We start from the raw sequence: 13,990 nt of genomic DNA, 5'->3' as shown, positions 1-13,990 counted from the left end.
TCTCAGCCAGAGGATAAAAGGTGTCGAGGTTGGAGATTCTTCCTTTAGAGGTGGAATTATTAAATATCTTAAGGTCTTGTAAGTTATGGGAAGATGGAGTACCAGATGGTCAGATTGCAGTTGACCTACAAGTTTTGGGTAGCAACTCCCTCGACAACATCACAGATAAAAAGCACATTTCTATTGTAGGCCGATGGAAAGCGGCCCTTTGTGTCACACTGTACTCTTTCACGTCATTGAACTGGATGCTGCTCCATTTCAACAGACTTTCATTAAAGTCACCTTTGAAATAAACACCTTGTCCAGTTTTCGATTTTATGTAAAAACCTTTAGGTTGGTCAACAGAGTTAACAAAATTAGCTTGAAAGCTTACATCCTCAAAGTGACCTAAATAACCTAAAATAAATTGACATGATCTTATTTTTAATTGATGATGCCATTTTGTGTATTCTAGTCGAGCTGGGGGAAAACCAGCTAACATCTTTGATGGAACTTAATTAGGTACACAGGGTTGTGAGCCCAATTGAAGGTGTTGCCGTTGTGTGACTGAAAAAATATCAGCGTGAGAGCTTGATGCCAATTTCTCCGTCATTAATGGAATCTGCAGATCCCCTAATGAGGTAAACCGTTGCACCTCGATAGCACTTATTAGCAGAGAGAGGACACAAACTCCCTCTACACCGCCTCAAATAGGCCAGAAAGAAGTATCATAAAAAAATAACACAGGGCAGATGTCAGGGGAGCTTATGTAATTAAAAAAAAACAGAGCAGTGGCCTTGTTGACTCAAACCATTGCAACGGAATGAGAAGAATCTCCACAACAGTAAGGGCGGCTGCAATGTTTTAATATGTGTACGTGTGAGCACTTACTAGCGTGACCTTTTCCAAATTACTGACAACAGAAATAGACGTCTGTGTGGATCAATGAGGTAAATTGGCGGCGACAAGTGGAAGTGACAAGCAGTTAAAATTAGCCGCCGCTTGACTTTCAGATAACAAGGAACCTTCCGGTGCTTCAGAGTCGCGTAACTTCAATCTCCGACTCGTCAAATATATTTGGCAGGTAACCTTTGAAAGTAACATAAGTGCGCAACTATGTCATTTTTGAGTTTCCTCACAACCAATGTGATGAAACAGAAACGCCTTGATACTTCAGGACTCATCAAGTTGGGTGTAGGGACACAAAGTCCAAAAACGTCTCGTGGTGATTAGCGGCCGTCACTGTTGTGGGGCTTGTCGGTAAGTTTCTAGTGTTTATCATAGTTTTTAGTATTCCGGGTTGGTAAGATGCTGCCAGGATTTTTATTTAATCATTTGGGGAAGTTCTAATTAATTGGAAAAACTATTCTCCCTACTGTTGGTCCATTTAGTCTGCTCGCTTAAGGTTCCTTAGCGACGTTCAATTCTTCAAGAATAGTTGCTCATAATTTCAGGAGTGGAAAATTAAATTGACTTGAGGATTTAATCGCTTCACGTCTGCTTTGTTCTGCAGAATACGTTTGTAATTATCTTCATGTTCAACAAACTCCCCGTTAAGCAGGCCAAGACTTTTCCCAAATTGAAAATAAGTTGCACTGTTGTTCTTGTTGTTTGTCAAAGGTAACCAGTAGCAACACCTCAGCAGTGTTCAGACCCTTACCAGGGCTTCAGACCAGAAGCTGAGGATGTGTTCCAGGGGTGGATACAAGTATCACCATATAATTGTTTATTTCAATGTGAGCCATGGGTTTTTTACAAATGTACTAATTCCCATTCCCAAAAACAGAACTCTGGTAGAGAAGTATCGACTGTTTATACACAATAAGGCTCGTGTAACAGTTGCTGCTGTTACTATATAATATCAATCCTTTTCCACACATCTGCTGTTGGAAACATATGGATTGTAGGCCCCAATCCCGCCTTTGACTTCTCCAGCTTTTATTTACATCTTCACATCTCTCATGCTTGAGGAGGAGCTGGACTCACAAAGCAAGATCAAGAACTGCCTTCTGGATCTTTTTGTTTTCTGCACAAATCTTCTAATTTCAAATGACATTTTAGCTCCACTGTGCAAATATCACTTTATGATGCCACTGACTCGAGTTTGATTAAACCTTCTTGTTTTGAGTTTGTTGTTTTCTTCATGGTTCTATTTTTACAGCAAGGTTGTTGAAGTAGCAAGAAGTTGTTTAAGCAGTTGAAAAAGAGGAGGATCACTTTGAATTAACACTCTTTCACAGAAATGCTTGAACTCAGTGTACAGTAAATGTTGGATTACAGTTGAAAATTCTACAATTGTACGTTAATGATGTAGATAGTGCAGATGCACTACAAACATGCTGTTTATTGTATCTGTGATGTTGTTCAGTCAGTCACTATCCACAACTCGGGTCAATGAAAATACCGACTTTCATATTTTATCGAGCTGTGACAAGACATGTAGGCCCTGGCCAGCACGCTCATATGACTTGAAGGCTTGCTTTGTTGTTAAAGGCAGCAGTGTCTTTGAACGTTTCCATGGATAAATACTGTTACTCCCTACACCTTTCATAGTTTCCTTCTTTCTGGCGTGCAAAGACTTAATCTCAGCAGTTTCATCCTGCAAGCCAACCATATTTTTTAAGGAACCTACACATATTTAGTCAGGAATAGCTTTAACACATCAGTAAGTTCTGGAATGTTCATGCGTCTCTCTCGCGTTTTTGTAAACCATCACTCTTTTGTTTGCTTGTTACTTAGCCGTACCGCTCACAGTTTCCATTCGAATCAACATCATATCAAATATTTAGATCTCCTCAATCTTATCTATTAAGCCTTCTGCTTCTTCTACAGACTTTGTGTCTCAGAAACCCATTATTTACCTAGATTAAACTGTTGCTTTGGGCTTGTGCTGAATGTTTTATCGGCTCTCCATCATGCCACATGTATCTCCACAAGAGAAATCATGTGGATTGATCCCCACGTGATTAGCACATGGTAAGCAAGAATGGGATTAATATTAGCATGACACCCCGCTTATGACACAGATACGACAAATCCTCCGCCAGCCATTTTGTCTCGAGTTCTCCCATCTCTGGTATTTAAGGGAAGGAAACGATCCATAGATCACGGCATGTAAATTATTTAGTACACAAGTATCTAAGTGGCTCGGCTTGCAGTTTTAATTACGCATATTAGTGGCTAAAGGCTCTCGCCTGACTAATTCTATCCGCTCATCTTGGGAGTTGATGAAGCCGAAGCAGCTTTAGAGACACAGTCTCACAAACACACACAAACACACAAACTACATCTCCACATTTGCGTAATGTGACAGGTCTATTATTACACAGTAAGCCCACGGGAGCACTCAATAAACACCTATTTCTCCCTGTAAATCCCTCCACCGCCGCAGCGCTGCTTACACGGCTCTCCAGCAGCACACGGCATCCTCTCGCCTCCCGTCCTCCATCACCTGCATCCTCCCCGGCCCCCGCTCCACCATGCATTTATACACTGACATTTAGAATACAAATAAAGAAACGCGGACAAGGAGAGGCGGCGAGGATTAAGGAGGCCTACCAATGTGACACTCGTTTCATGTACATAATGCATCCACACGCTCTCATACACATCACCACATGACAGTTGGGGAAGTTTTATTTGGCTTAGTGTGACTATACACCACATGTATTTATTAGCGGATTTATTAAATGTCATTGATGATAAACAGTTTCAGGGGGATTTTAGGCGAAATAAAACTATTTCCGTGGAGCTGATGAGAACTCAGAAAATATGAATTCCACAAGTCAGCAGTTCAACCTTTGGTCAATTTATAACCAATTATATCTAGCTTCTCTGTGGCAGAAGGATTGGACAGCAATATATTATATACACTAGACTGCAAGACATGGGATTGGGACTAGAGAGAGAAATGCCATTGAAGAAGAAAGTTTTCAGTCTCAGTTTGTAAGTTGTGCTAATTATAGGTTTAGTTCATGATTTCCTAAATTGCAGTTTCGCTACACTATTCTGCCAAACTAACCATAGAAACAAATTTATTTTTGATCATGTTGTTTCTGTTTTGCTCTTTGTTTTGGCAGTCCCAGCCCAGAAGATAATAATAAGAATGTTTCAGACATTGAGCAGACATTTGTGTCCAGTGCTGCTCCACTCAGTCTCTGCCATCCTCAGAAGACTTCAGAAAATATTGGTCATTTTTGCAAACTGAACACAATCTGACCAGGAAAAGGGAGGTAGTTTTTATAAATACATTCCTCAGTATATACCACTGCTTTACCCACATAGATTATCTTTCATCCAGGTCAAAGTTGTTCTCAAGATACCGAAATGCTTTGGGTTTATTAAATGGAAGTGATGTTGAATCTCACACACGCTGCACTTTCTGCAAGTCAGATTGGTTGTGGGCACCGGGCCGTCCTCGCAGCCGTCACACTTTCAAAGGTCAGGTCTGCACACTTCCCGCACCGAGCCAATATCGTCTCGATAGCAGCTTGCTCATCAGCCTCGGAAGGAAAAAGGCGGCACATGGCTGACTCTTGATGCGTGTGGCTAAAGGATGTAGTTCACATTTACATTTCCAAAAACGCCTCTGGTTGGATCTGAAAATAGAGAATCAGGGCAACAGAATTAAAGAAAGGAAATATGATGTTATTCATGAGGAAAACTTCTGTTGACTCCGAAAGAGCAGAAGGGGGGAGTCGTCAGCACATTTTTAGTCAAACAGCCTCGCTTTTATCACCAGAAAACAAGATTTCTTTTCCTCCCCTGCATCTCCCTCTGTCTTTTTTCCCCTCCCGCATTTACAACACCTACAGGACAAGATTGCTAAATTGCGAGGACAGAGCAGGTTCATCATTGTGATGCAAAAGAAGTTGAAATGCAACCCCAAGGCAAGGTAGCTGAGTTTGGCGGGGAGGAAAAGGAGGGGGGATCAAGTGGAAGTAAGAGGGCTTTGATGTAGCAGCAACAAATTTACCTTGTGACAGAAGATACATGGGAGCAATAAACGAGTTATACCAGCCCTTACACATGCAATCAGATGATTCTGGCCTGGGTGTTAATTGGATCCTAACTGGCAGATCTGATACGCCCGGGCCCCGGCGGTCAGGAGGAAAGCTTTTCCAAGTGATGAACTATAATTCACTGAGCTGCTTGAAGCACTTGTAATTTACTGTGTGTCACTGATGAAGAGGCTGATCCAGTGGAGGCCATATTACCTGCAACATCAGAGGTGGCTAACACCCTCCCCCCGCACCCTCTTTCGATCACTTTCCTTCCATTTCTCCCCTCTCTGCACTTTTTCAAAAGTGCTCACCTGCAGGGCTGAGAGGAATCGGGGTCGTCTGATGACAACGGTGTTAACCTGCAGTCAAGCAAACAAGAAGGAACTTCAGGGAGCAAAAGCCATAGTTTATTAAAATCATTTAGACGGATGCTGCTTCACAGTCAACAGATATTTTCAATCTCAAATTAATGTTGGGGCAGAGTTGAACTGCATCAGCTGACTGAGAATACAGATGTCTGTTTTACACAAAGCTAGAAAAAAAATCAATATAAAATATTCTAAAAAGCCTTAAATATAATTCCTATTTAAATGTTTGTTAAATCTTTTGAGACTTAACTTCCCTGTTGATGTTTAAGAAGAGACTGATATCCCTTCTACTACTGAGGACTTTTTTTTTAATAATATTCCATCTTCTATATCAGCTCAGGTAACAAGTTGTGTAATACTTTTCCAGGATCAAAGCCACCTGAATGGGGTTCCCAATTTTCTTCTGGCGCCATCATCATTATTGTAACCTTTATTTTTTTTTTATCAACATGTATCATAGCATAGACGATCAAAGAAAACTTAAAAGGGTTAAAACCCATTTTGCATTTCAGCTCATCTTTGCACGTCGAGAAGAATCAGTATGGAAATTGTTCTAAGCTCTTCTCCTCGGGCGTTGCATATTTTACATGATGGTTCGTCATGATAAATTGCCAGCGAGCGCCAAGATAGAAATTGATTTAGGGAAAACATTGGGTAATCTACTTAGCTGGAGTCCTGACAATCTGAAGTATTGATCAGTGCAAGATGAATACATGTGTTTGAAGGCGACGTGAGCGTCATTTAACAGACTAAACACTGCAGAACACTTGAACTTCAGGGACAGTTGCGGTTTCCCAGGGGGTTTGGTGGTCTTCGGGAAGAAAGACTCCTGGCTATCAATAACCAAACAGCTGCAATTGGCAGTAATTGGATAGTAAATGAGCAGTGTCAGTTAAGAGAGAGCCGAGAGGTCAGAAGTCCATAGGCCACAAGGGAGGTCTGAGTTTTGGATCTACAGGCCACTCGGGATACTCAGGAGATTGAGATAAAACACACAGAAGGACCCTGGGTTCTCTCTTAATGCCTCTCTGCCACTCCATCTCTTTTTTTCAGCCTACATCCAAGCAAGTGGCTTAATTAGCGGTGACTTTCCCTCAACAAGGATCCGCAGTAATTACACAGCAAAAGACCTTTCCAATTCTCCTCGCATTTATCTTAGCGTCCGGCCCTTTACAGCCATCCTTGGTCATTGATAACCTCCCGGTGTTCCGTGCCCCCTCTGTGTTTACTGCCGACATCTCATCCAGCTGTTGATTACTGCTAAGCAAGCAGCATACAGGACCAGTGAACAAAGAGAATTCCTTTTTTCAGACCTCGCTGAAGTTGGATTAGTTATCGGAGATGATGGGGATATTTAAGTTCTTGTGTTAAAATCTTTGTTCAGATGTAATGTTAAGTAAGTAAGTAAGTAATAGTTATTTGTAAAGCGCCTTTCTAGACCAAGGTCACAAGGCACTTGAACAATCAAAACAATACACATTTAAAAATACCTAAACATTTAAAAACTCTAAAAGGCCAAGACATAAGACAAACACAGAAGTTCCAGAAGATTAGGAAAAAGGCTGCACAAATAAAAAAGTCTTAAGATGCTTCTTAAAGGAGAAGACTCCATCAACTGCAGAGGGAGGGGAAGATGTTCCAAATGTTAGCAACATTTGTTATCTGCTGGTGCTTTGATGTTTTGAGCTAGCTTTAGTCACCCTTTAGCTGAGTACCAGTGGCCAAAAAGTACCAGAATTATGGGACACGAGGAGTATTTTGTGAGGTTTTAATTAAGAAACCAAATGAACTGCTTGTGTTTGGGGGCAAGGTAAGGGTTGGCTAACAGGTTTGAGACTAAGTTGAAACTCCCTTTCCTATTTGGATATTGGTTGTGCTTACAAATAAATATAATTATTAAATCAGAAACAGGGTTGCAGCTACCAAACAAGTGTCATTCTGCCAAACTTCCTCATGACGTGCTCTTGAATCTATGTGACACCAAAGCATTCAGGCGGTTATTAAATAGCACCTTCACAGTCTCAAATATCTGGTCTCTTCCGGTTGAGCCTTCGTTGTCGTCGGAGGAGCTTGACCTTTTCAGAGGCGTTAAAGAAGCCAGTTACAGGCGGCTGGTGTGACAAGAGCGGCGTAATGACCTGCTTGTTCCGCGGAGGGCCCCGACCTGCAACTGCTCATCAGGAGCCAATTTAAAGGTCCTTTGTTTTTGCTCTTCATCTTTATTTTTGACAACTTCTAAGAAGAAACTGGGGTCCAAATGGCACACATAATGCAGTGTTGAGGTTATTTCTGGTAAGAATCGTCACATTCACCTCACCCTTTTCACGAACACTTGTCGGGAGAAATATCACTGCTGCAACGGTTCTTGCGTTGTTTCTTTGTGGGTTCTCTGGCTCTTGTCATATTAAATTGCCACAGGATAGACACTAAATATAAGACTTCAAAACCTACTAACTCAAGTTATAGAACACTTTTCAACTGCGTCACATTTAACATTTTCTTTAACATGTTCTTATCTTGGCCGTGTTGTGCTCTTAAAAGTTCCATCTATCATCATGTGATCTATGCACAGACTAGTCATAATTCCACTTCTTCTTCAAAGATCTCCATTAAGGTGGTGTCAAAATAAATGTCATCAACTTAAGTTGATGGGATGATAGCTTACGGAAGAATCTGATATTAGACAGTTTTCACTGAAATCCCATTAAGAGGTGTGAAGCGGCGAAATCAGCGTCCGGTCGTTCACCGGGGCTCCTCTCCTGCATGTTTGTGACACGCCACATAAATGCTCATTAATTTCATCCTCTCGTGGCAAAATCACTTTGGGGCAAAAGCAATTCAGCCTCCTGTTCCTTTCAATTCAGGGCCCGCGTCAATCAAGAACTGGGGCTGCATCCCCCTGAACGGAGGTGTTATATCCCTGCAATTATCATGTCATATACTCTAAAATGTAAATGAACGTGTGTGTAAAATTAAATTTATGGGTTGTCAGTGAAGAATAAGAACCAGCATAGCAATTACTTATCTGCTTTCATCTGTGCGCCTCTGATACGTCAAGCAGAAAAACATGCAGAATTATCTTCCCAGCGTTTGTCGCAATGGACCTAGGACGCCGCCTTGCCTTTTCCTTCATCCTCGGCTTGCTTTGTGGAAAGCTTTTAAAAGTATAGACGTGAACATCAAGTTGTTTGTGTTTTTGTTCCGCATTATTCATTTACATTTGGCCATGGAACCACTTAGACAGCAAAAGAAACACTTTGATGCCTCCTTGTGAAATTCAAATCCAATTTATATATGTATAAACGCAGACGTGTACATTCGTAGGAGCATCTTTGAGCTGGAGGCCAATTAATCCTCCTAAATTGTTCACCTTTAAGGTTGTTTCTCTACTGCGCTCGTCCCATTGTCATGCCGTCCCACGCGAGCCCAGGAGTGACTGTGGGGTAATTACTTACCTTGCAAATGCACCTCGAAGGGTTAATAACGTTGAAGGTGTAAGCACTGAATTTGCATAATTACTCACGGACTGTTTAATTTGCAACTTTGACGGCTTTTGTTCCGGCGCGTATTGTGAGATGCATTTTCTGCCTCTCTTTTTGTTATTGCACGGGACGAGATAAGAGAAGGGATGGTGGTGCGACGTCCTCCTCTCGCTGCTTCCCCGGTGCAGCCAGCGCCACCCCGCCACCACCTTTCCTCCGAGTCCCTTCTCTCGGTTAATGAACAATGGAAGCAGGATTTGTTTGAATATGAATATGAATGTGCGCGGGGCCGGCTGGAAGTTGACCTTCAGCTGTGATTTTCAGTTCATCAGGATTAGTCAAGGCGGGCGATCAGGAGCCACTAATGCATAATGACTTCTAAAATGAAAAATGTGTAGTGACCATGCAAATGTCTCGGCTAATCAAAGAGGGGGGGTGGGGTACCTGGGTAGAGGGGAGCTAAACAAGGACGTGTCAAGGCCTGACAGTGAGGGAGCGAGAGAGGGGAGACATGCGTGGAAAGTAATCAAGGCAGCTTGATTAGCTTTGCGATGAGGACGGGGATGTCTTATTGGCCCCCTGACACTTGGTAAAGACTTGCGACTGTCATGGCAGCTCACCGCCAAACGCTGTCGCAATTAGTGTCAGCCGAGGTGTTTCTGTGTATTGATGTTTTTATTGTTTCCCGTGGCAGCCAGTCACGGAGACGAGATGCAGCGGCGAGTTATTATTGCGAGCAATGCTCAGCACTTTTCTGAGGCAAACTCCCCCAGTGAATCTAGCCTGACAGTAAGAGCAGAACCACTAGCATAGTTTGACTAAGAATGACATTTTCCTAGACTTAAATAGTAAAAGTTGTATCTTAAATCCAGTCGAGCAGTCGACACCACCGTAACGGCTACTATTAATACCAGAAGCATTGTCCAATGATGGTCTCCATAGGGTTGTTTCTTGTGACTTCTAGCACAGCGAGGGTCACCTGTGAGTTCTAGACTTATGGCATACTTTGCTATTCAATAGCTGCAAGTTTTACAGCGAGTGTAAATCTGCTGATGTGGCATCCTTGCAAGTTGTTATGGCCAACCATATCTGTTATCAAGGTCCTTTGCTAGCCACTCTGACGCTCAGATATCAACAACCAAAATTTATTCTCTTAGATAATCTCTTAGCGAGTGTAAAAACATTGTCTTGTGTGTCTATAAGTTCCTGCAGAACAACGGAGAAGGAAGAGAGGAGTGAACTCTAGATCAACTCTAATGAGGAAATGTAAAGTGTAGCAACCATGTTTTCCTCCACACTTCCTTCCCTCTTGACGTGTCAAACCAACACCAAGTGAACCTACAACCTCGCAGCCTAAACCCATCACATCCCACTGATTGCACAGCGATGTGTCCACTTCATCAGCACGCTTTTAATCAACTTGGGACCCGTGCCGTTTCATGCTGGCACGCCATGGCAGCGGCACTGATAGGCGCTAAAGTGAAGGGGGGGTTCAAGGGTCCAGCTAATTAAGGTCTACATCTATTTAAAACCCGCACTCCTCTCAGCCAGGAGGAGGAAAGGAAAATAAAATGAGCAAACACAAGAGCGCTGCACCCGTCTGTCCTTCAGCGTCTCCTCCAGGCTGCCGAACGTCGCCACCATGAGAGGCCTCTCTGGCCACAATTATGGCAATCCCTAAAGATCCACGCCACATCTCTAAAAACCCTTTTTCCTATCTTCTGTTCCCTCTCACCCACCTCCAGGTGTCATTGGCCATGATGAGTCCCCAGGTGATCACACCTCAACAGATGCAGCAGATCCTCCAGCAGCAGGTTCTTTCTCCGCAGCAGCTCCAGGCACTGCTCCAGCAGCAGCAGGCCGTCATGCTGCAGCAGGTATGACTTCCAAAGATCCCTTTCTTATACCCAACACTCACTACATTATGAGGCCTTCACTGAAGGGACAGTTTGATCCAAGAGTAGGAGTCAGACTTTTGTATTTACATGAGATTGAAGATGTAAGTCTCTGCAAAAGTAAAGGTTTTCTTCTTCAAAAGTATCTTACAGTTCTTTCAACTGTAGAGGTCCGTCTTGGTTCATCTTTTCTTCAGAATGGAGGAATGAAACCTGGAAAACCTTCACATTAAAGATGGAACTAACATTAGAGAAGATGCCTTTGATGTTCAGAAACGAGAGGAAGTTTTTTTTTTTTCAAAAACTTCAAACATTCATTCTAAGACTTCCAAATATTGATAAACTCATGTGTCCCAAGGATCTGGTCAAACCTCACACAGGCGGTTGCTATAGTGACCTTTATGATGTTTCCAAACATATTCTTCGCGATCATTTTCCTGTGCAGAGGTGGAACTCCAGTCAGTCTCCAAAGACATGTGTCTCGATTCTGCCACCTCACCCACCACCTCCGTCCTTGACACGTTTACCACAACATTCACAAATTGACTCGCTCATTCTCGTCTCCTCTAATTAACGGCCCTCCAGTCAGCCCTGGGTTCTCGTCTCTGACAACCGTCCATCAGGGACCGCTGTTGTCGTCCGGAAAGTGGCGGCTGACGGATGATGTAAGAGTCCGACTGGTGTCTTCATTACACGAAGGAGAATATTTTAATTATTCCGCTGCTTGTTTGCTGACTCTGCAGAATTATACAATATCTCCCCTTCGCTTGAATCCCGACTCTCCAACTCAGACACATCTTCTCAATGAATAGAAAACATCTGGCTGCCAAATGAAGCCATCACAGATAGAATCGTCGTCCCCTACAGTTCAGTGTAAAGTCCATCTGTGGAATGAGTCAAAGCCAGCCGCTGTCAAAAGTCAAATTTACGAGGTGCAAGAGTGTCAGTAAATACTTAATTATGAGCAGAGCTCAGTAAATCACTCACGTTTAGACAAGAAACAAAAGCAGGAATTTCAGAGATGATTTGTGTGTTAATGTGCACGTCTGTGTGTGCAACATCTGCAGGAGTTTTATAAGAAGCAGCAGGAGCAGCTCCATCTACAGCTTCTGCAGCAGCAGCATCCTGGCAAGCAAGCGAAAGAGGTGAGTCGGTTCAACACCAGTATTGTTGTGTTATACTGCTGATACTAATTGAAATAACAGGTTGAGGTCAAACTTATGCTCGACACAGAACTTCTTGTGACACTTTCTGAATAATGTACAGTACAGGCGATCTGGAAAAATTTGCCCTAAAAAATTCAAAACATTCAGTCTTCTTCAAAATGTTTGGATTTGGTGAAAATATCTGGTCTATATCCTTGTTTCCTTTTTTGAAAGATTTCTCTGCGATGCCAACTGGTGTTGTTTAGTGACACACTCAGCCGTTTACAGTGTGCCGTGACACTCTTCGGTTGCGGTTGACCCGTCAGTGGATCAAAAGATTCAAACTCGCAGTCTTTTATTGAAGCATGAATATTTTACGAAGGGTCCGACTCTCTAACGAAGCAGCGGCGGAGCTGGGAAAACTTGTGGGCGGTGAAGTTCCGACATACAATCCTCATAAATCACTCTGATGGACAGATGGTCGACGTATTCTCCCAGTGACTCATGTTTCTGTTGAATTGATCAGAGGAACAGTACAAACAGCTGTTCTCTACACATGGTCCATTATTGCTCCCCTCCAGTCCGGCACCGCTGACCCCCCGGTGGCTTTGTTTCTGTTTGGATTTGTGAATTCATTTTTTTTCTTTTCCTGCCGCCATCAAACATGGAATAGAAATTGCTCCGTTATTTCTCCAGAGACGGTGCAAGAAGGCGGCCGTCCACTTCAACGCATCACTTCATTATTCACCCTGTTTTCCAGTGAACGCACCACAAGTTCTACTCTCCCTTCCTCCCACTCCAGTAGCTCCCCCACTGCTCCCAGGAGCTTGACCACCGCCATGCATGTGTGTATAGGTTCATACGCAAATATTGAGAATGTCAGCAGTGAGCTAAATCAAAATCAGTTGGTCGCTATGTTAGCTCTCATGATATCCCAGTCATAGCCACTAGCACTCCTGCTACATTAGCTCTACGGCAGCTAAAATACAAAAAACCTTTGGCTACACATGTGGTTTACTATCAAGTTTGCATTGTGCAGGTCAGTCCATCACAAAACAAGCTTTGCTAAGATCATATAAATGAGTTCATGGTTGGATCAAAGCTTTCTGGTTTGGTGTTTGTTCTACAGGAGATCAATCAACATCTTTATTTTTGTGAAAAACAAGGTTTTTACTATAAACCCATGGTGATCGTGACATCAATTTGTTATTTGTTTATTTTAAATTATTTTATTGTAGAAGTAATTAACTTCCAATGTTTGTATCCGTCAATGATGATGCCTGGATAAGACAGATTCTGAAATATCTTTTAAAATAAAGATTATTGCATTATTATGCATGGGTTCTTAGCTTTACGTCAAACCTTGAATGAGATTCGTAACTGAATAGAACATAGTTCAGGGGTGATAAACTCAAGGGCTTAACTTATCTTAACTGAACCTTCTATTAACAGGAGTATCATTTTTATATTATATTATGTTTTATTCTTGGAATAATACCGGTAACTCTGTTGCTTCATGTCGAAACAGTTTCCTCACTGACGACAATAAACTTTGTTACTTACCCTAAACAATAGCATAAGTCAAAATGTTTCACGCAAGTGATGTAGAAGATTTTCACACTTTAAACAAGAGTCTGACAAATGGAAAAACAGGATAAATACATTTGTTTTGAGCAACTTCCATGGGACAGGAGTTGAGGTACATTCTGTTCTGAGGTGACAGCGTCCACCTCCTCTCCTCTGTCATTAGCACCTGTGTAATCGTCTTCCTCTCCTCTCCTCTGCGCTCTCCTCTCAACAGCAGCAGCAGCAGCAGCAGCAGCAACAGCTCGCTGCCCAGCAGCTTGTCTTCCAGCAGCAGATCCTGCAGATGCAGCAGCTCCAGCAGCAGCAGCACCTGCTCAACATGCAGCGGCAGGGCCTGCTGTCGCTGCCTGGGCCGGCGCCTGGCCAGGCCGCGCTGCCTGGACAGACGCTGCCCCAGCAAGGTATGCTAAAAGGTCAGAGATTTCTATGATTCAGTGTTTCTTTCACCAGCCTGTCATTGTTTGTTTCACTATCCGTCACTTAACCTCCCGTCCAATTGTCGTTCATCTTGTCTGATTCCCTTCTTTTTGT

The 13,990-nt window shown here is 42.8% G+C and overlaps 1 protein-coding gene across 1 annotated transcript in view; it reads left to right on the top strand.

Annotated features, from left to right (window-relative positions):
* The window catches only part of foxp2 (forkhead box P2), a 112,993-nt gene that overhangs the window by 72,201 nt on the left and 26,802 nt on the right, over positions 1-13,990 (top strand). Inside the window, exons 6-8 of the mRNA XM_087787772.1 lie at positions 10,578-10,709; positions 11,795-11,872; positions 13,683-13,860. Coding sequence (XP_087643898.1) covers positions 10,578-10,709; positions 11,795-11,872; positions 13,683-13,860 — 388 coding nt within the window. The remainder of the gene's footprint in view (positions 1-10,577; positions 10,710-11,794; positions 11,873-13,682; positions 13,861-13,990) is intronic.

Source organism: Callionymus lyra, chromosome 3, assembly GCF_982586985.1.
Source record: "Callionymus lyra chromosome 3, fCalLyr1.hap1.1, whole genome shotgun sequence".
Lineage (NCBI taxonomy): Eukaryota > Metazoa > Chordata > Actinopteri > Syngnathiformes > Callionymidae > Callionymus > Callionymus lyra.
The sequence above is the reverse complement of the archived record's forward strand: the minus strand, read 5'-3'. Positions and strand labels throughout refer to the sequence as shown.